The sequence below is a fragment of the Asterias rubens genome, chromosome 12, assembly GCF_902459465.1.
Source record: "Asterias rubens chromosome 12, eAstRub1.3, whole genome shotgun sequence".
Classification (NCBI taxonomy): Eukaryota; Metazoa; Echinodermata; class Asteroidea; order Forcipulatida; family Asteriidae; genus Asterias; species Asterias rubens.
Window position 1 is genome coordinate 1099057 of NC_047073.1, and position 25304 is coordinate 1124360.

A 25304-nucleotide genomic window follows, 5' to 3' on the forward strand; every position below is an offset into this window, starting at 1 on the left:
TTTTGTATTCTAATTTAAAATTTGACACTGCGTCTTCCGAGAAAAAAAAAAGAGTATCATGCAATTAGCTAAAAAGCCAAACTATATGATGCCTGAAAGAGATAAAGCAAGAATCTGTTTTTGTTTGTCTTCGTCGAAAATAGAAATGTGCCACATTTGGTATCCAAGCCTTGTAGAGAAATAACTTCAAACACATGTTTGTTGATAAAGAAAATTAGAAAGTTTATAAGGAACAACTTTCGGCATCTTTAAAATTGTAAAAATAGCTAAAGCATTGTAGCCTTTTCAAATTGTCTCTACTTTCAGATGGCAAGGCCATTTTTATTCTGTGAAAGGCACTTCCTTCGGAAGAATCTTAAAGTCTCTGGGGTGGATTTCATAAAGAGTTAAGACTAGTCTTATCTAGAATTATGATGAGTTACTCGTCCTAATTTAAGACTAGCCTTAAGTTTATCTCCTATCCTAGGACTAGTCCTAACTCATTGTGAAATCGACCATGTGAATCTTTTGAAATGGCGCATTCAGGGTTTGTATAATTCCAGACCTGATTGGGGAAAAGGGGTTTTCATGTTTCAATTTCTAGACAGAATAAAAGGATGTTTTTTTTCTGGAGTGCCATAGGTGTAATTTTACTTCAAAGTGGGCATTAAACATTTTCATAATTATGCACTTTACTTTAAATGTATAATCTGGTTACCGATAAAACCAAATCTTTGAGACTTTGTGTGTTGTACACTTGCATTTTATAAACGTATTTGAAGAGAAAGTTGAGTTAAACTCATAAGTAGTTCAGACAGTGAAACTGGACCCTGACAAATTGAACATCCAGCACAGCTTAGGTTCCATTAAGGCAGTTATCAGTCTTTCCGCAACATAGACATTGTATGTCATCAGAGTATTGTCTCCTTATTCTGCATCAGATGTGAAAATATAATTTCCTGTCAGAAAAATTGCTTTGTATATATTTGCAAGTTTTATCTTATATCAAAGCTGGGAATCCAGCTATATATTAGGTGCTAAAACAAATGCCTTGAATTGACTGTTATTGTTGCTATTATTATTATTTTTTAAGGCATTTTGGTCGCTAAACTTCTGTCAAATCTGTATTACTATTTACATTAGGCTGCCTATTGTTGCCACGGGTCCATCAAGCTGAAAAGCATTTGTACTCATTCATAGCATTAACGGATTACCAGCCAAAATTCTACTGGAACAAAATTTGTGAAACAATCCTCCAAACTGCACTGCCGGAAAATGTCATTAAAAAGTTACATGTACCCCCCCCCCCCCCCTCCCACCAACCCGCAATGAAGGAACACAACAAAAAATATTCTACGCATGAATATGTTTTGTGTAATATTTGTTGGTGTTCGTAAGAAAATGTTGAATAAAATGCAATATCTATTTGTTGTATAGCTTTGAAAGGTAAAGGGGCTTTATTCTCTTGTATTTTGGGGGATGAAATGTCAAAGATTTTCTTTCGGTTTGAGGACTTTTGTTTGGCTTTTCAAGGGAACAAGGGTTTTTTTAAGGGGGTTGGAAGGACTGACCGGGCGCTACTTTTATTGCTTTAAAAATGTCTGCTTAGTTATTGTGAAGATGTGTGACACCAGTGCAATTATATAAAACAAATTAAATAATAAATTGTATAAGTTGGTTATGATAATTAGCTGAAAATAGAAGCTGATGTGTTGGACATAGTTGATAAATTTTAAAATCTTAGCATGACAGCAGATTATCATAGTTAGAGTGTGCCCTTTTGTGTACATACTGTTATAAATAAAGCCCGGTTCATACTTCCTGCGAATGCGAATGCGAAGCGAATTTGACGTGAATTTGACGTCACACCCTCCTTTCGCAGCGATTATTCGCAAGGGAGTAGAGCAGAGTTCAACTGCTGCGAATTGTTCGTTGGGAATTTGTGACGTCAAGATTCGCATTCGCATTCGCAGGAAGTATGAACCGGGCTTAAAGCATAGTAATTATTGGACTGTGAAATATCTACTGACGACGACAAGATTGTACAGAAGATTAAAGCCTAAGATTTGTTAGTCGATAGATTTTTGTCATGGCACAGCCGTTTTGTATTTCTTTCATTTGAGTCGGTGTAACCCAAAGTGTTGCTGAGAGAAATAGACTGGTGCTTTGAAAGAAAACTACAATGACTGAGATCCGAGTCCCCAAGTGAAGCTTGAACAATGCCCCTTATTTTTGACAGCGCGAGGGCGCTATAAATAGTATTTGTATCACTTCCGGGGGTACACGCGATTCGCCCTGCACAAATTAATAGGCGTTCTGTCACTTTTGTTGCGCCATAGTTTCAATTTGCTTTAGAGTTGGATTATAACGGCTCCTTTTAAAATTCTTATTGTCTCTGATGGATTAGATGTCTGTGGTGGTAATGTGTTCCAATCTTTAAAAACTGTTTTGGGTATGAATGAATATACCCCCGGAAGTGATTGAGAGCGCCCTCACACGGTCAAAAGTATGGCCCATTGAGATAAAAATTGTCCAGAGTAAAATGTTAATTTTTAATTTTTTTTAATGTGATAATTTCACTTGTTTCAAACTATTTTTCCGTTCACAGGCAGACAATGTTCGGCGCCCACCCCGTTTAATAATTTACACCATAAAATGTTTATTATTGCGCCATTATATTAAAAACCATCAGTGAACCCCCCATGTAATAATTTAAATCCCCGCCCTTATTCGTGACCGTTATTGTTGAAGGGCGCCACCTCTTGGTGGGTTCTTGAAAAGCGTTTGTTATGTAGAACCCTAGACTTGTGGACAAGTCGTTAAATCGGCCCCACGCGCTGAGATAGTGCTCCCCCGACAACGCTGCTCTCGCGCGAACTCACTGCTCTCGCGCGAACTGATGGCTCCCCGATTTCGACTCCTCATTCGAAATCGGGGAGCCATCAGTTCGCGCGAGAGCAGTGAGTTCGCGCGAGAGCAGTGTTGTCGGGGGCACTATCTCAGCGCGTGGGGCCGATTTAACGACTTGTCCACAAGTCTAGTAGAACCCATGCCTTTCCAGGAGAATGTTGATGACGCCTTTTTATAAAAATATCTCGTTTGTAGAATGCAAGTTATCACATAAATGTTGTCAATATTGTAAAACTTATGATAAAAACTGTGTAAAATGTAGATGATAATTATTGATGATAAACACAGAGCTAATTATTGTATAATTTAGTTTTTATTAAAATTAATATCCAAAGAGTTATATTATAACTAAACGACTTTTGAAAGAGCCCACGCAAAACTTGGTACAAAACCAACTTTCCCTGCATGTGTTCTTCATTGACTCACACAAGTCTTTTAAAAATGGCGTCTCCGTACCAATGCGCTGGTGGAACTCTGAAACTTAAGGGAATTGGCGACCTTGGGAGCAAAAAGTAAGACATATTTTGACTGTTTAAGGGTAAAGACATAATTGGTTATTTGTCCTCTCACCAACCGTGTCAAAAATTGTGCCCTGGTCCCCTCGGGCCTGCCCGACTGAGCCGTTTAATAACAAAATGTTTGGAACCACGGCGCGGTTTACTTTCGCCTGCGTTTTATACAACGACATAGACTTGGTTGACTTGTTTTATAAAATAAATAAAAGGGGTCTTACGACAACCAGGAGAAGGTCTTATTAAGTATTGGGCTTCTACTATTACTAATAGTAACAAAGAGTATTTATTCGGCACGTTTGATTAACAGATTCATGATTAAAAATATATATATTTATAAAACCATACAAAAATTAGCTTTCTTTAGTTTTACCATGGGGTTTATAGTCTGTTTATAAATACGGATAAATACTTTGGAAAAGTTTTCATATGCCGCCACCATGTTTTCATTTGATATGGTATAATATAGTCGCTATTTTTACCTCGATGAGATATCCCTTTTTGTAAAAATGAGTGAAAAGGTGGTGGCGCCATACGCAAAGTTATTCAATACTTTATTATATAAATATCAGCAGAACAACCACTTCATTTGGCCACACACAAGTGAGTGGGGCTAATGTTAAAGAGAATTTGAGTTTTTATTAATTGACCCGAGTTCTTATAATTTTTGTTAGTATTACCCAATTGACCTCCTTGTTAAGTTCCAAGTACTATTCCTGTCTTGGTTAAAGGATTTTTCAGAAAATATATGAATTTTGTTGCCATACATTGTAACAAGCATTGGCTGATGAAACTACAAACAAAAGGGGTTCATTAACAATAGTGTGTGATGTACAGCCGGCTGTGTTTTCTTTGAAAACATATAGTTTCCTCAACATGTAGTTTTCAATGACTGTAAATGTATGTCAAAATGTATGTTTTACTTCCTAGAAAGAAGAAGAAGAAGAAGATTTCCAAACAGATTATCGATCAGATCTCAACGACGGCAGATGATGACAACAGCGGAGAAATCAAAGAGCAGGAAAGAGACCGACGAACACCGGCTGAAAAAGCCTTTGCCAAGATTCAGGAGAGTCGGGTAGGTCATAATTTCATCAAATATTAATGTCAACAAACTGCATATTATTTTGAGGGAGCAGTCCTTCTGTTGCGCCACAAAAACACAAACTGATGTATGGTTACCCACTGCCAAATATCTGTGTTTTGAAAAATTGCAGTTGAAATTTGTAACACTGCTGTTTTGGAGACTGCTTACTACTTTAAAAATACAAAAGATTTTGCCAAAACAAAGCTGACATCTTCATTTGGTACAAAACGGTTAAGTATGTTTTAAACATGTTCAAACTGTTTTGTAAATTAATTTCGAAATTAATTCTTTTAACGTTCACTTGAAGAAAAAAAGAGAGCAGAAAACCAATGGCATGTGTTTCAATTTATAAAATTGGTTTCAAGTATGTCAGTACTTTGTTAATGTTACTTCATAGAAATGCTAAGTGACAATATAGTGTTAAGTCAGTCATGCTAATTAGTGTAAGTGCAAAACAGTTGTGTCCTGAAACTTGCTGAAAATGTGAACTGTAATAACATGAGTAATATCTATAATTTGTAAAAGTTTGTGATTTTCAACCCATATGTCGCTGCATGAAAGATGGTGACAAATTGATTTAAAGTGCTAAGGAGTTTTTTTTAACCAGTCTAGAAAAGGCAGGAATAACAAAGGCCAATGACAATCGATTTTTAGGGACTTGTAAACCCATCCCATTTTTGTTTTAATATTCATTTATTTTTTCCCTCATTGTTAAAATGCTTGTCTTATATTTGCAGAGTAGTACATGCCTTATTGTGAAATTTATGATCTACTTCAGTTTTTACACCCTAATAACATCAAGTGTTCTAATAATTCCTATCAATCCAAAGGGCCAGTATAACAGCATCTCTCATCTCAATCTAATTTTTAACAGTTTTGTACATTTTTGACTGCTGTTGTTCACTATTTTCTGTTCAATATTTAGTGTTGTATTTATTTTTGTTTGTCTTGTTTTTTGTTTTACGATTTGTGATGGAAATAAGCTGTTTTTGAGAAAGTCCTTGGCTTCTAACCAATGCTGATTAGAGTAATTGATAATAATTACACTTATATTGTACCCTTCTATTTACAGCAAACACAACGGATATTGGAAAAAGCCCAAAAGAAACACAAAGACAGAGTTAATGTAAGTATAAGGCTGAACGAAGTATGGAAGTAGTATATTTACAAGTGAACTTGTGTGTTCTTTTTATGATACTATTGTTTTGAATCCGTTGTCAAATCTATTCTATGTCCATAATTTATGAGCCCAATTTAATACATAAAACTGAAGCGTCTATTCTCTAGAGGTTTACTGTTTGAAAGTTGCTTTATTTGATTGTGAACTTTGTATGTGCTTTATTATACCTAAATTGCATTGGTTTACAGTTTTTACAGTATTATGGTGTTTGTGCACCTTTTGTATGGCTTTTGAGTTCTTTTTTGCTTGTTTATACTGGTGTACTTTTTCAAACTTTTTCTGTGTAATTTTCTTATGGCATTTTAACTGTTATGCGCCCTCGATTAGGCTGGTTCTGGAGTATTTTTATCACTGATTGGATTGTAATATTTTTGAATTGTCACTATTGCTCTCAGTCTCAGGCAGGCCTTTGTTTTTAAAAGGGCAAGGGCACCAAGGCATTTTCTCCTTGGTTAAGAGCACCCAATGAGGAAATTGTTAATTTCTGCCGGAGCATTTCAAGGGCACCAGGGCAATGACCAGGGGGCATGGAGGCAATCGCCTTGTTGCCTTTGTGAAGTATCTGTGCTCTTAATCTGTACTTTATTATGTAATTTGTTTGTTTTTACTGTAAACATATTGTACAGTTCAGCCTTTGGCTGCTACATACATGTTCATGATATTGCTCTAAGTTAAGTTTTGTTCCATTTTTTAATTTCTTTTGTTAACTTGTCAATCTCCTGCTTATTTATCTTGTTCACCATTATGCCCCTACTCAGACTTTATGATCATCTCAACAGTCACTGCTTTCAACAGTTTGATGGTCAAGGATTAACTTCTTACGCTGCTCCATTTCTTTGGAATAGTCTTCCTGTGCATATTCGCCACGCTAGTTCTTTACACTGCTTTAAGTCTCTGTTAAAAAACTCAATTGTTTGAAGCTGCTTATTTGTAATCTGCTTTAAGTCCTTGTATTGGATCTTTAACTCATTGTATTATTTAAAATTGTTCACTTTATGCGCTTAGAGGCTTTTGTATTAGGTGCTTTACAAATGTTTTTCATCATTATGAATGAATGAATGAAACTGCGGCAACGACTTTCTTGTGGTTAGCATTAGATCTTTATCACGTTGGAGTCATCTTGTAAACCGGTACCTTCCATTTCAATCAATGTGATTTTAAAGCGAGGCTGGAAGGGCAAAGCAGTCTGGTACAATGAGAATCAGTATTCATCATTGCTAATGCACACAGGGAACAAGACATGATAAAGGCTATTGTTTCGATATGTAGTACAGCCTCGTTGCAGTTTAGCAGAAGTTTCACAAAGTATCCAGAATATAATCTTGTTCTTTCCTTCTCATTTTTGCTGCAGGAATTCAACAGTAAGTTAGACACCTTAACTGAGCACTTTGACATCCCCAAAGTCAGTTGGACCAAGTGAAGAAAACGTCTATGGAAATCTTTACAGATGCTGTTGAAGCCGTTTCACAGAGACTGGATAATGGTAAATCAAATGAGAACAATTGCTCAGTTCAAGGAAGTTCTGGCGAGGTTTGCCACTACTCCTTTTGAATGTTTCCATGGACCACGGTGGCATGGATTTATGTACTTTTCATTTGGGAAACTCGACCTATACACGTTATACCGTGTGTTGAAATATGATGATGGCTACACATAGAGCAGGAGGCAAGTTATTTGGGAACGATAAAATATTATTTTTATAGGCAACCAACTGACTGTTTTTAAGTTTTTGATTTCTGAGGATTTTCCTGACGTTAAGCTTTTCTTGAAAGAAGCAGTCACCAAAGGGGGAAAGAGATCGTCCACATTGTGTCCAAACCTGTATGGTTTATCTTTCTGGAGCTGCAGTCTGTAAGCCTCCTGAATTGTAGCATCTGGGAGGTTCAGGATCGATAAAAAGGGAAACTTTTTTTTTTCAGGAGTTTTCTTATTCGTCACATCTCATCCATGGTATTGAAAAGGAACACTCCCTCGGCAGCACAACAGACATTTTGTCTAAAAGTGTCCTACTACTTCCATCAAATTATTTTTACTCTTTTTGGAGATTGACGTAGCCTGAAACCACACAGAATTTAAGTGTTATGTCAGCAACTTTGCTTTATTCTGAAATCCTGGTAGTTCTTCTGACCTTTGACCCATGGTTTCCTTCTCTAGATTTAAAGGAACCATTGCAGGAAAATTAGGCTGGAGCCGCATGCTAATTAATAATAATAATATCAGTGGCTTCTTATAGTGCGTTCCTCCTTCACTCAGTGACGCTCAAGGCCCTATAACATTCAGTTCAGTATTTTCCTGCATGGTATTGTGGAGCTACGTTTTGAAGTATGAGACAATAGATCGATCCAGTAGGCTCCTCCCAGGACGCACGTGTGAGCAAGAACACGTGGGGCTCTCCAATGCTTTTCTGCACAACTCTGCCGCGCGCGCCAAGATACACGCACGCATGTCGGAGCTTATTTGTGGGACCTTCGTTGCGTTGTGATTTGTCAATACGCAATGGGGCGGAGATTAGTGGATCGATCTATTCCTAAAGCACCAAGTAATGGTTTACAAGGCCAACCAGCTTCACTAATATTCATGAAATATTACTACAATTGAACTCAATCAAGTTAGAAATACAAGCTTGAGTTGTTTTTACAAAAATGGCGATTGGTTTTTATTTCAGATTCTGACCAGAAAACAATTTTTATAGTAACTTCTTATTACAGTTACTTTCTGAGTAGATAACTTCTACAAAATAGACATACAACTATGATCAAATGAGGTACATTCATACATGTCAATTATGAAGGGTGAGCCTATAATTATACCATAGTTATACCATAGGTTTGGATAACCCAAGTTGTGTTACGACATTTAGTTTCTTGGCAGCAAGGTAACTTTCCTTTTGTCTAAAGCCAAGACCATGGCAAAGGAAGCTCACCTCTCAATTAAAGTATTTTTTTAATTTTTGTTCTTAACTACTAGGACTTAATCAACCAGCCTTTGAGGTAATTTTCAACAGCAGAAAAGTGTTAATTCAATCATCATTAACTTATTCCATTTTAAACTATTTTACTTAAATTGAATATTATTGTAGTATTTCTTTTAGGAAACCATTTGATTTCTGTGATACAATTTAGTTTTACAATCCTATTAATATAGCACACCGACTATCTGAGATGTATAAATTATGATTATTTTTAAATCGGCAGTTGTGGCTGTGGCTTCTGCTAGTACTAAGGGCAGCCTATGCTTCTTAAAAAATGGCTAGTACAGCCACAGCCGGTAACTAGGGAATCAGCAGTTGTGGCTGTGGCTTCTGCTAGTACTAAGGGCAGCCTATGCTTCTTAAAAAAATATTGCTAGTACAGCCACAGCCGGTAACTAGGGAACAGCCCAAGGTACAGCATCGGATTCACATATAGTGTCATTTGACATTTTACATTTCACTGACAATGATAACTGAACCAATTTCACAGCAATATTTGCAAAACTTGGTTAAATAAACTATTTAAACACAATTTTCAATTGATGCTCCCTACCCATATTTTCCTAATTCCTGCATGGTTGTTTGAATTCATGTTATAAAAAGGTGCCAGACTGTACTTAAACTCCAAGCCTCACTCACTCAGGTTACAGTTCAGTGATTTGAATGGGAGAAACACAAGAGAACTGAAGTTGGTAAGCCAGCCCATGAAGGGGTCGGCTGTGTTGTCATGATCAAGGCAGGCAGGCCTGCGGCTGAACATGGAATTATGACCTGATGGGCCCGCATGCCTTCTTCTATATCATTATATGTATTGAGGAAGCGCACTTGCATGCATTAACTGGATGAGAGTTTACAACTCTTTGTTAAGCCACATGCATCCTTGGTCGTGACGACACAGCCCCTTTAGTAATGGCTTTATTTGTTACAAGTATACTTTTGCAAAATCTTTAAAATTTGATCGTAACATTACCACACATGGATGGCTATTTTGCGGAAACACCATGTTGTACTATGTCTTTTTAAAATAGTTTTAAATGCTGTGTTTTTAAAGTGTTTACATTATTAAAACCCTCTTATACACTGGTACCACATAGTACCACAGAGTGCCACAGAGTATGTAGACATGTTATCAAGAAATCCCATGGCTTAATATGTACTGTGGTCTCCTGTGGAAAATTCATAGAGCTGCCTAACGGCCGTTTTTGTGCCAACTGTGCAAATATCGTTTTCAAAGTGCTGCTAATTGTAAGCTAATGAAAAGGTATGCTTACTGTATGAAAATGAATGACATATAATAACAATGCCAATCCGTGGTGAACGCTCAAGCTGGCTGCCCAATTTTCTTGCTACTATGTGAAATGCGCTTACCTATTTATAAGCAAGATTTGTCAGCTATAGTTCTTTAACCTGAAAATTTGCTTACAGCTAGGCAGCGCTAAGAAACTTACCACAGTTGGACGGGAGTTATACCGATAGCTACATGGATTTAATAAGCATTTCATAATTTGTTATTTGAAAATGAGATTAAAGGTTTACAAGAAACACAATATACTGTTTAGTATATGTCTACACAATTTGTTTTTTTACACCAAATGACCATTAATGCTGGTCTAATACGGAAATCATTGCTATTATTTATTCACATACAATGTAATCAAACTTGGTTGCTGTAGTTCAATGTGTTTTCAAATTAACATATATTTGTATAAATTTAAATGCACCATGGCGTTGTAATCACAGTGATGCGCTTGCATGGACGGCAAGAAGCATTATCACACTGGGCATTCTGGTTGGCTCAGTGGTTGCTTTGCGTGCCTTTCACCTCTGTGGACCCCGGTTCAAATCCAACCACAGACCAGAGCCTTGCTTGTGTTTTTAGTTTTCAGTCCCAACAATATTTATCGTATTTTCTTGATTTCTTTATTAAAAGGGGCCCACACTATTTTCTTTCTATTTTCATAGAATTGTATAGAGGAAAAACAATTGACTATTACCGTTGTATTTATACATTTACCTTAATTTTAACGATGGGAGAACACATACTTCAGCAGTTTTACAATTATATACAGCAGAAATAACATCTAATTTACATACAAACTTTGCATAGAATATGTTCAGCTGGATTAGCAATACTTTATGAAGTAATCAATATTGGTGACTATGTTTGCATCAATCATGAGTTTCCTAAAGTAGCAACTCTTTGATCACGTGACAAGGGCCCAATTTCATTAAGCTTCCAAGCAACAAAACTACTTGCTATTAAGCACAAAATAGTATTGCTTCGCAGAAACAGGCTACAAGCCATAATTTACTGTTAGTTTGCAGTATTGTGGCTGGTGGTGCCCCACTCAATTTTTGCTTAGCAAAGAAATTTGCCAAGCAGTATATTCTGCTTAGCTTTATGCAGCTTTCTGCCTCTGGCCAGTGGTCCAGTGGGTATGTAAAGAGCCACACAACAATTCTAGTTTGAATAGATGAAACCATGTTTTTAAGAAACATAACTATAGCCATGATTTCATTGAAATACTCTCACATCTAGAAAAGTAATCACGTGCATTTTATAATTCAAGACTAAGAAATGTACTGTTTATTTAATAGATCTATACATGTACTGCTTCATTTCAATGCAAAAAAAAGATTCACTTTTCTAAAGAAATACTACAGTACATGGATGTAAAACGTTTAAGTAAATGCATGTTTGGTACATTATTATTATTTTTTTGTTTACAATCAGTAGGCCTAATTAATATGGTTTGTGTTTACATCTTGTTTACAAATTAAGGTAAAATTAAGGGAGACACGGTTATCTGGAAAAACTATGTTCAACCAATCCATGGCCCCATTGTGACATCTATTTCTTCATCTTGTGTTTGCCTGTTCACATTGTTTGTAGAATATTTTGTAGTTCGGTAAATTTCATGAGATCGGTGAAGAGCAAGGACCTGGAGACAAAGAGTCTCTGTTGATTTGTATCAAAACGCCACATGTTGACCACATGACCTGCAAAAAGAAAAACACGTAGTATGAGTACATGGATAAACATAAGGCAGTGGACACTATTGGTAATAACTCAAAATAATTATTATCATAAAACCTTTCTTGATTACGAGTAATGGGGAGAGGTTGATAGTATAAAACATTGTGAGAAACAGCTCCCTCTGAAGTGACAGAGTTTTCGAGAAAGAAGTCATTTTCCATGAATTTGATTTTGAGACCTCAGATTTAGAATTTGAGGTTTCAAAATCAAGCATCTGAAAGCACACAACTTCGTGTGACCATGGTGTGACAATGGTGTTTTTTTCTTTCATTAATATCTCGCAAGTGTCTTTAACACTGGCCAACCATGGCCCAATTTGACAGAGTTTACTTTAACTTTCTACATGTATACGTATTTCCAGGGTTGTCCACAGTTTTTGAAGTAGCAGGTGAAAAAGTATAGGCCTAAGTAGCCGGTTTTTGTTTCTGCACTTATTGCAACCTGTTTGCTGGTATTGCCTCAGGTTGAAGAGTTTTGAAGTAGGCACCTGGGTATGCACAGCCAGGAATTTTGCCTCTTATAATTTCATTCATATTGCATGTTTGGTAATACATTGTACAACTACCATGACTACAGATGCACGTCAACAGCCACATCTGAGGCGATTTGTGCAGTAAAAATATCAAGATCAAGATGAAATACCGGTATGGTAAGACCACGTTTTTTTCAAATTTGTAAATCCCACATTTTTTCTCTTGAGAAAAACTTCATCTTAAATCACTCCATTACTGATCATACATGTGGCAAACAGTGATGAGACCGATGTTAAAAGCGGAGCCTTTACAGCTCAACAAGGTGGGCTAGTAGAAAACAAGTAGATCTATCCTGAATATTTGCATGTCATCTGGCCACTGCTGGAGTTACGGCAAACAAGGGTACAATGTAACACAGATAGGTCTATTAGTAACTCTGGTATTCTTGTCTAGATGCCAGTCTGGATTGACTACCAAACCAACCTGACAAGGCTAGCCAGGTTAAAAACATGTAGTATGGCATTGACTCTACCAAGGATCAGAAGAAAGGAAACCATGTAGGAAGCTGAAGTAATAGTTAAAACAGGCTCCATGATTTTGCACATTTAAAACAACTTATTACAGATTATTATTAGTGATTGTAGAAAAAGTCTTACCACGATCTGACCGGACGTAATTTCCTCGCAGGTCACCAATGAAGTACACACCCATCCCAAAGCTGACTTGTTCAATGTGTCGCATATTAATGAGAAGATCCTCTGTCAGAGGGCGGTACATCGTCTCTCCTTTCGGTTTGACGACCTCGGACTGGAAGACGTTGTCTGACCCCTTGACCGGCAGGAAGTTGCGACCTGGTGGTGGGGAAAAATGAATGTAGTCTTCATTCATGCTTTCCATGATATTGTCTGTTTCATGCATGTACATGCTGAAGGCTGGTTAGGAGGTAAACTGGTGATTTAGTGCAAGACAGTCGTTGTTCCGTGCTGTACTGGACATTCAGTGGAGCGTGTCTAATAAGCAATCAGTATTGCTTCACCTATATCCTATCTGCAGTAAACTAGTAAGTACTTCAATCATGTCTATTCCAAATTGTATGGATGCAATGTTAAATGCTAATTCACTACCCAATGGAAAGTGCACGCTTCCTGCCATGCACCTTGTTCAAGTAGTGCCAAACAAAACTGAAAACTTGCCATTCAAATATCATTTGATGCATTCTACTACTACTTATCAACACTCAAGCTTATCAGCATTCACAGTTGGTTCATATTTCTTTCTCCATGGTTCCTGCACACTGTTTATGAACTACAACACACACAGCAGCCTGGATGGACTGGGAATTTGGCATACAGGAATTTGTTTACAAAGTGAACTTGGCCATATCAAAATAAATTGTGGGTCTTCAGTTTCTATGGAACAATTTTGTATGTGCATACCAACAGCGTTTTGTGCATACACTTTGCAAGTTAAACCTTTAATCAAGGCAGACCCCCATTTTAGTTCAAATATGAACTAATCATTAACGATAATGAAACACTGATGTGGAAAAAGCATCAGGAAAACTTCTACAAAAAAGTTTACTTGTGTCATGAGCCATCAGGAAAGTAACACAAACATGTTTTTTAAAGTTTGTGGCCATTATCACTCCAAAGAACCTTGTTTGACAGTCAGTCACACATAACATGTTTCAAAGTTCATGGTTATGATGGGCCTAGGTATGAATACACACAGGGTTGGCAGTATTGTAAACAAATTGTTGTTTAAGGTCGACAGTATTCTAAACACAATTTTTTTAAAGGTCGGCACTATTCTAAAAAATTATTATTCTGCTATGTAACTGTAATAAATGCTTTCACCTACCAAGATGTGAACAACAATATTCACAAAGGTCTTTGACAAAAAGAGCAAGGATTTAAAGAGTGAATTTTTTTGTGGTTAAAACCTAGAATTGCCGTTCTAAAAGTTATCCAACAATAGAATGGATTCGCCCTCCCAAAGATAAAATCAAGGCCTGCTTACATCATATTTTTGGATTTCTATAAAGTACTTTACTTTTAACACCCCGTAAACTTTTTCATTAAAAAATTCAATTTAAATACAAGGTCACTGTGCCAAAAAGTAGCAAACAGGACACTGTTCCAGGTTGGTATTACTAGGTGTATGTAGACTCTGGGTTTGTATTATCAGGAAACCCCATGACTTGTAAACTGTGACTTGTAAACTGTGTAATTTTAATAATAAAGTAGTTCAATCAAGTTGGGTAAGAGAGTACATAGGCCTATACCAATGGTAATGAAGTAAGCCTATTATATTAAGTAAATAAACAAAGTTAGTCACGAAATAATTAAAAAAGAATTGACTAGACTTCAATCACACTTTGACCGAGTTTGACCGTGAAAAGGAACTTTTAAAATAGTAACTTGTATGTGGTTTAGGCCTTAACTTAAACTTGTCATTGATGTTGAAACTCAGTTTGTCTGATCAAACTTTCAAGAAACACAGTAATACAATTCAATTCTATCAAACATAATACGCAGGCAGCTAACTTATTATACCTGGGACGGGAGGAGTTGCCTAAGTAAAAGCCGGGTTCTACTACTCCAATTGTTTGAAAATCCTATGATAACGGTTGATTTTGGAGGATTGAGGCAGTTCAAATGTTTTCTTGACAAACTAATATTGGTTGATTTTGGAGGATTAGACAGTAGGCAAAACAAACTCATATTGCATTGCAGTAGGCACTAAAAAATAATGGGTTAATTCTGAGGTTGGAGGCAGTAGGCACTCTTGAAACAAACTAATAATTGGTTGATTTTGGAGAATTGGGGGCAGGCTGATTCCTACAGTATGGTTCATTAGTTACATTGTAGGAGTACACTGTACAATAGAAAGCTATACTCAGCCCAATTTCATGGCTCTGCTTACCGCTGATTCCCGCTTGACATGCTAGCGCCAAATTTCTGCGCTAGCCTTGTAAGCGTAGAATGTCTAGTAACGTGGAGTACGCACAAGCTGAAATTCGCCGCTTACTCGTGAAATACGCTTGTTGAAGCACAGAATTCCCTGCTTCCGTAAGCGCCGATTCTGTGCTTATGGTAAGTAGAGCCATGAAATTGGGCCCAGGTTGAAGAGAATCTTTACCCCTGAACTCATTTGCCTCCAGTGAGTTGCACCTTTTGTGTCTTGGCTCTTCCATCATCTCTCCCCCCACCCTCTTTCTCTTCTGACCAAATCCATAGCTGCCGTTGAGGGCGCCATTTGCTCCAAGGTGGTGATGGCCGTTCATGCATCCGCCTGCTGGTGCAGCGATGTTCATTTCAAATGACTGAGCTGTCTGGAACGGGTTCCCTGGTACTTGCATTGTTGTTAAATGTTATGAGTTGTGAATGAGTAGGATCGTTGATTAGCAGTGGCAGGTTGTTTTTTATTAAGACTCAAATGATTGTCATTTTGGTCAGTCAATTTTCTGTTATTCTGAAAAGAAAAGAAGACACAAAAAATACAGTAATCACAATCATAACAATAATAATTGTCAAAAAGGCATGAGCGTCAGTCATGGCGGATACCGGCGCCTTATAAATGTTCATTATATTATTAATATTAATAATACCACTTTCAAGAAGAGCTGAAAGCAGTGACTAAATAAAACGGAAAAAAAAAAGGTCCGACTTCTCCAACTGATTTTGAAAATATTGTTTGCACAATTTTAAAATAAATAAGAACAAATTAAAATATGACTACGTTGAACATTTAAAACAACACAAACTTCTACTTCTATTCTATTTGTATGGTCTGTTTAGAAGTTGTTCAATTTTTTTTTTTTGAAAGATGACTTTATTTTTTTAACATATCCGAACCATTTCCTGATTTTATTTTTTCGTAAAATGTATTAAATTCGGAATAAGTAATTTTGTTATGTATTATTTCATCGGTTTATTGATAAAATAACTTTGCAGCCAAATGCTGAATTACATGAAATTTACAAGGCTAGAACTCAGAAAATCTGAGATTCTAAAGTCAATTCTCATCATCACATTCACAGAAATGAATTTAGAAGTAGAAAATTCAAATTAATTCTTTTTTTAGTTTAAAATTATTTTTAAATACTTTTAGCGTGTAAGACATACTCACACATCAGGGCAGAACGTGGGACGGCAGGACAATAAATAAAGACTCCCAAAATTGACAAAATCCTTCTTGACATAAATCCACAATTTCAAATCTCACAACATCTGAACCGCCAGCTGATTTCGTCGACACATATTGAGCCAGTGTTTTGATTTTTGCACACAGCTGAAAAAATTGAACCCAAGAGGTCAAACGAGGTCAACCCCAATGCATGTTGGGATAGGCCACATCGTCTCTCCAGCCGCCGCGACACGAAAATCTGTTTGACAAGGCAGCATTTTTCAGTCGTAGAATTTTCGATTATTGTTCCTGATTTACTACAAATGAACGAGGGAGATAGATAGAGGGGACACAAGCTATACTGCAATCATGTCTTTGTCGGCAGTTTTCTTTTTGGACCTGAAGGGAAAGGTACGTTAAAAATGGGAGGGAGGAGTGTCCATTTTCTTTTTGAGTTTTCTCATTGAGTTTGTGTAGACAGGGTGCCCATTATCCGGACAGTTATATTTTCCTACAAATTGACAAACCACATGTTTCGTTTTAGCTTTAAATTTGGAAAAGTTTCCGTATGGCGCCACCACTTTTTCATTCGATATGAAATAATATAGTATCTTATTTGGAAAAGTTTCCGTATGGCGCCACCACTTTTTCATTCGAAATAAAATAATATAGTATCTAATTTACCTGATTGATATATCCCTTTTTGTAAAAATGAGTGAAAAAGTGGTGGCGCCATACGGAAAGTTATCCTCTTATTTACCTAAATGAGATATCCCGTTTTGTAAAAATGAGTGAAAAAGTGGTGGCGCCATACGGAAAGTTATCCTTAAATTTCAAAGAATGTTGTTTCATTGGAATAGTTGAACTTATGATTAAAAACCCTTTATTTTTAACATGCCGAATTATTTTAAGTAAAGCAACATTTTTCCTGGCCAGCTCATTCATTCTTCTACTATCGTCTTCTCCTTGGCTGGTTGTCTTGTTGTGTGTTTCTAAATAAAAATATAGACTGACTGAAAATTGACTGAAAGTGAAAGACCACTCTCTGGTATGCCGTAATGGCCACTCGTTGTCCAAACACAACATATTACACAAAGCAAATCTTAGTTTAAAACAAACATTGCCTGATTTTTAGATGTGTTGGAAATAAATAAATCTGCATCTTTCATTAATTAAGTTTCAACATTTATTTGTTGAGGATTTTTAATTATTTTCTTTTTAAGCTACTTCATTTAACATTACATGTTACGCCACGCCCACTTTTGTTTTTGTTCAGGTTGCAACAAAGTTTAAAACTTGTTCAAATATACTTTTGTGCTGAAACGTGTAACTAGTTTGTTTATTTTGTTAATTACAGTAAATACTTTTTCTCACTGCACTTACTCACGTGTTGATTGTTTTTGTTTCTTCCCGCAGGTTCTGATTTCCCGTAACTACCGCGGGGATGTGGACATGTCATCGGTGGATAAGTTTATGGCGCTGTTACTAGATAGAGAAGAAGAGGGCCAAGTGTCTCCCATCCTCACCCATGGATCAGTCACTTTCATGTTCATCAAATGCAATAACCTCTACTGTATCCTTTGCTTTAAAATTATACATGTTGAGTGAAGCATTACAAGAAATATCACAATAACATGTACATTGAGATATTAATGGGAAGGGTGGCTAGTTCGTGAACAGGCCTAGAGTTTTAGAAGGCCACGGAGGCCATGGCTTCTGTTGTCCTGGTCTTGGCCTTGGTGCCCCTTCAAACGTTTCTTAAGGTTTTCCAATGGAAGTGCTCTTTGCAAATGAAAATGGCTTTGCCCTTTCAAATATGAAATCCCAGGCTTGCGTAAAGCTTTCGCTTCTTAACTGTCTGTCTGTCTGTCTGTCTTGGGGACTCAAGCAAATGCTTGCGACTTGCCTCCATTTCACTAATAATTGTCTTGAGCGCTTTTGTCTTTTTCCTACTGTAATATCTCCCTAGCATACTCTGATTTTATGAGCATTATGGATGTGACATGAGATCTGATAAAATGTTGAAATTTAAAATGCATCAATCAATTGTTCCAAACTTCAGTCCTGATTTACGACTCCTTTACTCTAACTGACAGTGGTCGCTTGTTCAAAGAAGAACGCCAATGTTGCTCTAGTCTTCACCATTTTACATAAAATTGTTGAGGTATGTACTTTCGTGTGTTGTTTCCCCAATAAAACAAACTCTAATACTGTGGTAACTCATTACCATAACTGTTGGACACTGATTATGGTGGTACATGTATGCATGCCTGGTCCCATGTAAAGCATAACCAGTTTACTTGTGCAGGTCTCAATCCAACACCATTCAGTAATTTAACACCCAAACTGTTGGACTCTGATTATGGTGGGTTTGCATTATCCGACATAAAGCACAATCAGTTTATGAGTAAAGTCCTCAGAGCGACAAAATTAAACAAAAGATGCAGAACTGCATATTTTGTTTTATTTTGGAACAAAACTTTCGGTTTTAAAGATTTGTTGATGGTTAGGGTTTTAACACAGATTTTTCCCAACATTGAACTGTATTTGCATGCTGATTATTTAATCAATTTCAATTACTAAAGAAGTTTTTTATTTTGATTTGTCCAGGTTTTTGTGGAGTACTTCAAAGAGCTTGAAGAAGAAAGTATCCGAGACAACTTTGTCTTGATTTATGAACTTCTAGATGAACTGGTTGACTTTGGCTATCCACAGACCACAGACAGCAAAATATTACAAGAGTAAGTTCTACGCTTAGCTTTTCTGTAAAAAAAACGCTTGTCACAAACAAAAGTTCAAAGTGCTGATTTGTTATTGATTACTGTAAGATACCGTTTATTGTTGGTTTGTTTCACTGAATTGATTACATTATATAATTGTTATGATTAAAATATTTGCTGTGTGCATTACTGATTTGAATAATTCTATACATGTTGGATTTTTAAATGTGTGCATTGCTGATTTGAATAATATTATCTATACTGAACTATACATTTTGGTGTATAAATATGTGCATTGCTTATTTAAATAATATCATCTATATCTGAACAATACATTTTGGTGTATAAATATGTGCATTGCTAAAATGAATAATATTATCTTTATCTGAACTATACATTTTGGTGTATAATTGTATTTGACATCCGGTATCTTTGTTGTGCTTCAGGATGGTATGAGTTTGAGGCATTCAATGAATCTCATTTTACTATTAAAATTGTTGTTATTGTTATTTTTATCATCGACCTTCTTTTTCAGGGATTTGACCGACCATTTGAAACAAGTCAACTGCACAGGTTATGTTCAGTGGCATAACTGTAAAGACCATTCTGTATAATGTGAACTGTGCATTAGCCACATTTTTCAGTGCAAAAACCTTGTACCTCAATTTTCCAAAATGTTGTACTTGTTTTGTTTGTGTATCTGTGCTATTTTAAGCGAGATACAATGTTTTGACATTTTGGAATGCTCATGTAATTAAACGTGAGACAGGAGCTGATTTCACAAAGCAATAGAATTCATTGAAGACAATTTGTAATAGTATCACCAAAGTGATTTGTATTGTGACATTACACTTTACTTAGCAACTAAGATTGATTTGCAGTTGTGATCAATCTTAGATCTTCAGGTTCTGTAAGCAACAGTGAATGTAAACCATTTTCTTATTTTCCTCCTTAGATATATCACCCAGGTAGGACAGAAACTGGAGCTGGCCCCAAAGCCGCCTCCAGCCATCACCAACGCCGTCTCTTGGAGAAGTGAGGGTGTTCGTTATCGTAAGAATGAAGTGTTCCTTGATGTCATTGAGTCTGTCAATCTCCTGGTGAGTAACTTGAATCAGAAGTGTAAATATTTCAACATTTTATGAGAATTGATGGAAATGTGTTCTTTTAATGTGAAATAATTGCTTTATTGTGGTTTTTAAAGTATAAGGATGTGTTTGTGTTTGTAATGGTTATTGTTTTTAATACCAGCGCATGCAAATTGTTAATTTCTCTGTATTTGAAGCTTTACCTTATATTTAAATGTTTTTCAGTTTGTGCTGCTTATTATTGAATCTTTGTGTACCTATATATGATACCTCAATCCTCATACTATATTGCTTTTGTTATTTCGACATAAATGTGCATTACTGTATTAAATGACTGCATTGAATGAATGTTACTGAATTGAATTGAATTGCATTGAAACAATATTGTAGAGAGTAATTGCTTTTTGAATCTCAAAGAGTTTGTCTCTTTTGGGACTCTTTAATCTGTTCATATACTTGTATAACTTAAAAGCCTTTTTTTTATATACTGTTTTAACTTTGTGTATGTAGTTGTCATTAACAGTGCATTTTTAAATGTGTTTACACACTTGGGATAAAACCCATCTGGGTTAAAACCCATGTGTATAAACACTGTGTACTTTTCTGAGTTCTGTGAAAAAAATATTACACAGATGGGAAAAAAAACAAATAATATTCTTGATGCAAATTTAAAATGTATATGCCATTTCAGTCTTATGTAAGTTACGTGTATGTATTTTGCTTGTCATTCCTTGTATGTAAACTCTAATGTTTAAGTCCTATGTATCTTAAACCTATTCATTCCTTGTAGGTAAACTAAAGTACTCTAATGGTAAAGGCCTATCTATCTTACCTTTTTATTCCTTGTAGGTAAACTCTAAAGTCCTATGTATCTTACCTTGTCATTCCTTACAGGTTAACTAGGTACACTCTGATGGTAACGTAATATGTATCTTACATGTACCTTTTCATTCCTTGTAGGTAAACTCTAATGGTAACGTTCTACGGAGTGAGATTGTCGGTGCTGTAAAGATGCGAGTATTCCTTAGTGGCATGCCTGAGCTGAGACTCGGACTCAACGATAAAGTACTTTTTGAGAACACAGGAAGTGAGTGTAGAGTTTTGAATTATCTGTAGATTCATTGTCAATCTTTTGATGTTGGTATGTACACCTTTTGAATAACAGAACTAGACCATTGGACTTGTTTGGTTGAGAGGTCACTTTTTTATGGCTTGATGTTTAAGGTACTGGAATCGAGTCAGTGGTCCAGTGGGTATTTACAGCCCAGAAAGTTGCTGTGCATTTTGTGAATGTACATGTATGTGGCCTCTTACTATAACCACCCCCCCCCCCCCCCCCCCCCCCCCGCTTTCATTTTTATGTCTTACTTTGATTCTTCTGTTTGTCCTTGACACTCAGGGGGCGGCAAAAGTAAATCCGTGGAACTTGAAGATGTTAAATTCCACCAGTGCGTCCGGCTTTCTCGCTTTGAGAACGACCGAACAATCTCCTTCATTCCTCCAGATGGCGAGTTTGAACTCATGTCCTACAGGCTCAACACACATGTGAGTAGTCAAGAAACTTAACAAGCTTACACCGTAAGTAGCAATGCTCAACCCTCCTACTGTTTGCCCAATTAATAATAGATAAACTGTGCCAGCCTGTGGTATTATATTATGTGGTATATGCATCTTCACACTACAAAGTCGACCCTCCTACTATTTGCCCAATTAATTTTGTCCACTGATGATTACAAGATAAACTGTGCCAGCCTGTGATATCATATTATGTTATATGCAGTTTTACCATGAATCAAAGGGTTAATAGATATTTTGTATTTCTTTTTTCTCTGCATTTTTGTATTTCGATAGGTGTTGCGCAATATAAATGGCCCTATTATTATTATGTTCCTGACGTTGTTGCAATAATATTTCATTTTATCTCAACTTTGTATTTTAATTTTGTGTTTACTGTAGGCCTGTACACAAAATGCAGTGGCCTCATGTGCCACCTTGTACTGAACCAATTGATTGTTTTAACAAGTCTTTTTCCCAAACTGTTTATGAACTTACAATTATGCAGTATTCTATTTCATATTAAGTTTTTTTTATCTGTTTTCAAAGCACATTACGGTAGAACCTCTGATCGTTGTACCATTCAAATGTTTGTGTTATTTGTTTGTTGTCGTAAATATATTTGTCATAGGGAGGTTTTTGTGAGTTGATTTTTGATGATATAAATGAATGTAATTTTAGTGGTAGTTAACATAATGTATAAAATGAGTAATAACCAGAGAGAGTGAGTATCAACCTTAAAACACATCTTTTCAATCAGGTATTTGAGTAAATGGTTTGATTTGTTTTTACCCTTTGATGAATTTATAGATATTGCTTTTGTAATATGTTTCTATACCACATGTTCTAGATTCTATCTCAGCGTAGGCTTACGTTTTAGTTCTGGTTTTTGTAAATGCGTTTGTATTTAATGCCCTGAGCACTTAGATGAAATTGTGCACTTAATAAGTTTTCATCATTATTATTATTATTATTATTATTATTATTATTATTATTATTATTATTATTATTATTATTATTATTATTATTATTATTATTATTATTATTATTATTATTATTATTATTATTATTATTATTATTATTATTATTATTATTATTAATATTTAAAAGACCTTAAAAGATTACTCTTCAATTTCATCTTAAGATGAGTGGATTTTTTCCACCAAAAGCTGAACATTGTTGTATCTTTTTATAGTTTTATGGTGTTCTTGCACCTTTTTTGCCTGTAAGGCTTTGATTTCCATTGTGCATATATTTTTAATGGTGTACATTTCTTAAACTACAAGTTTGTAATTTTTCTTATGGCATTTTTAATGTTATGCGCCTTCGTACAGGCTGGTCCTGGAGAGATCGCAATACAAAATCAATAAATTATAATTATTATCTCTCCGTTTTACCCCCTCATAGGTTAAACCCTTAATATGGATCGAGTCAGTGATAGAGCGCCACACCCACTCCCGTGTGGAATACATGATTAAAGCGAAGAGTCAATTCAAACGTCGTTCCACGGCAAACAATGTAGATATTATCATCCCGGTTCCAAATGATGCAGACTCGCCCAAATTCAAGACGACCGTCGGTTATGCTAAGTACCTTCCAGAAAAGAGTGCTGTGGTGTGGCACATCAAGTCATTCCCAGTAAGTACAGCTCCATTACTTTCGCTTCAATTTTGTTTTATCATGAAAAATAATCTTTAAATGTTTTCAATGTTTACATATTTATCACATCCCATTGCTTATTAAATGAATGACATTTTTTGTCAGATGCTGTTTATTATTATTTTTATAATTAATATCATTGATTCAAGATAACATACTATTTGTTCATGTATTGATAGCTCACCAATACGATACAAATCCCACGTAATAAAGATGCCCACTAAAATTATTTTCTCTGACCTTTGACCTTAGGGTGGCAAAGAGTACCTCATGAGGGCTCACTTCAACCTGCCCAGCGTAGAGGCTGAAGAAGCAGAAGGCAGGCCTCCTATAAGCGTCAAATTTGAAATTCCTTACTTCACTACGTCAGGCATCCAGGTAGGTTGTTTCTTCTTGTTTATAGATTTTAAAGGGATTTGTTATGATTTTGATGAATTCAAAGTTTCTGTGTTGCTTGAAGACAACCACTGTTTTGTTTTTAAGTTTGATATTCTTTTTTTGGGTTTGGGTGGGTTATTTTAGTTGACTATTTTTGTGGCACCTGTTCCTCCTTGCCACTGCCTGGCTTGGTATTTATACAATTTTGCATAATTTGCATATTCTTTTACTTTCTCAGTGATATTTATATTTTCTGGAATGTACCTTTTAATGTTTTTAAGTTGGTTTGCTGGTATAAAGTGTAATAAAATTAAATAAATGAATAATTAATAAAATAATTGTTATCGTAGTCATGCACTCCAGCCCAAATATCTTGAATGGAGAAGTCAAAATGAAATTATTATCAATAGTTGTGATTAAAGCTAGATTTTGTTTCTGTTGTCAACGTCCACAGGTGCGGTACTTAAAGATTATTGAAAAGAGTGGATACCAGGCTTTGCCATGGGTACGATACATCACACAGAATGGGGACTACCAGGTCAGGGTATAGGGAAACCAGGGAACTTTGTAACTACAAAACTTATCTGATAACCAATGAAATTCTGTCATAACTGCGATGCTATTCCGCTACAGTGAATGCACAGGCAAAGTTAATCAGACCTTAGCATTTATCCTAGGAACGTCCCCCCCCCCCTGAATTTGTAATGTGATGTAATGTTGACTCAAATCACAAGTGATTCTCAAGTAGAATCAAGTCATTTAGAATCTGAGTCTTGAGTCGTTTGGATCAAGTCCGTGTCCAAATCATAAGTCACTTGCTTTGAGTCTTACAAGTCCCTTGCTTCGGGTCTGAATCGGGAGTCACTTGTTTGAGTCCAAATCACGAGTCCTTTGCTTCGAGTCTGAATCGCGAGTCACTTGCTTTGAGTCCAAATCACAAGTCCCTGCTTTGAGTCTGAATCGTGAGTCACTTGCTTCAAGTCCAAATCATGCGTCGCTTGTTTTGGGGCCCAAATTTTATTTCTTAGGGACAAACTTAAGAATGTGGTGGTTTAATACAAAATTATTATGAGAAATTGCTTAGCATCACAAGACCGGATGGTCACTTCAAGGGTAGGTCTACACATAACTGATTTGGGCTATCGACCCACATCAACTGTCACCAGGGGCAAGTTGCCACCTGCTACTCGGGTTGAAACAGGGTTACCCCCTTCACAGTAAGGATGTAAGCGTGTGTATCATCCACTAAGAGCTTGGCTTGTAGAGCAGAATGCACTACTTTTCCAACTTTTGATCAAGCAATTGTGGTTATGACTGTGATTGAAACCCACATTCTGCTGCTGACAACACCAGAGCTTTGGTCCGGTGAACTAGACCTGCCGCAGTATTGGCAGATTTCAGTGGTTTACAGATTTACTCTAGCTTGTACTAGTCACAGATTGTAAAGATATTTGTATGTGTCATAATCAATATTTTCATGTATATAGGAAAACTCAGTAGGCAATTACATCAATTGGTTTATTGGTTTATTGGTACCTTGCACACTTTTAGTTTATTCCATCTCAGTTTATATCTGTCATGGCTTGGAAGGAGAGATTTGCTGATCACGTTTGAATAATTGTGTTTTT

General features: G+C 36.1%; 3 protein-coding genes across 3 annotated transcripts; 2 read left to right on the plus strand and 1 right to left on the minus strand.

Annotated features, from left to right (window-relative positions):
* The first annotated feature begins 3303 nt into the window (after nucleotides 1-3303).
* LOC117297453 (protein FAM32A-like) lies at nucleotides 3304-7940 on the plus strand. Its single transcript, XM_033780497.1, has 4 exons — nucleotides 3304-3401; nucleotides 4332-4479; nucleotides 5561-5614; nucleotides 7020-7940. The coding sequence occupies exons 1-4, from the start codon at nucleotides 3331-3333 to the stop codon at nucleotides 7086-7088; spliced, it is 342 nt and encodes a 113-aa protein (XP_033636388.1). The 5' UTR covers nucleotides 3304-3330; the 3' UTR covers nucleotides 7089-7940.
* Nucleotides 7941-8296: 356 nt separating this feature from the next.
* Nucleotides 8297-16445, minus strand: LOC117297455. The gene is made up of 4 exons (XM_033780500.1): nucleotides 16281-16445; nucleotides 15291-15623; nucleotides 12806-13000; nucleotides 8297-11639 (listed from the first exon to the last, which is right to left on the minus strand). Exons 2-4 carry the CDS (start codon nucleotides 15508-15510, stop codon nucleotides 11518-11520), a joined length of 537 nt encoding a protein of 178 aa, XP_033636391.1. The 5' UTR covers nucleotides 15511-15623; nucleotides 16281-16445; the 3' UTR covers nucleotides 8297-11517.
* A 44-nt stretch (nucleotides 16446-16489) lies between these two features.
* On the plus strand, nucleotides 16490-25196 carry LOC117297454 (AP-1 complex subunit mu-1). The gene is made up of 10 exons (XM_033780498.1): nucleotides 16490-16688; nucleotides 17694-17850; nucleotides 18374-18441; nucleotides 18888-19018; nucleotides 19953-20097; nucleotides 21046-21172; nucleotides 21485-21630; nucleotides 23047-23277; nucleotides 23551-23676; nucleotides 24131-25196. The coding sequence occupies exons 1-10, from the start codon at nucleotides 16647-16649 to the stop codon at nucleotides 24224-24226; spliced, it is 1269 nt and encodes a 422-aa protein (XP_033636389.1). The 5' UTR covers nucleotides 16490-16646; the 3' UTR covers nucleotides 24227-25196.
* Nucleotides 25197-25304: the final 108 nt, after the last annotated feature.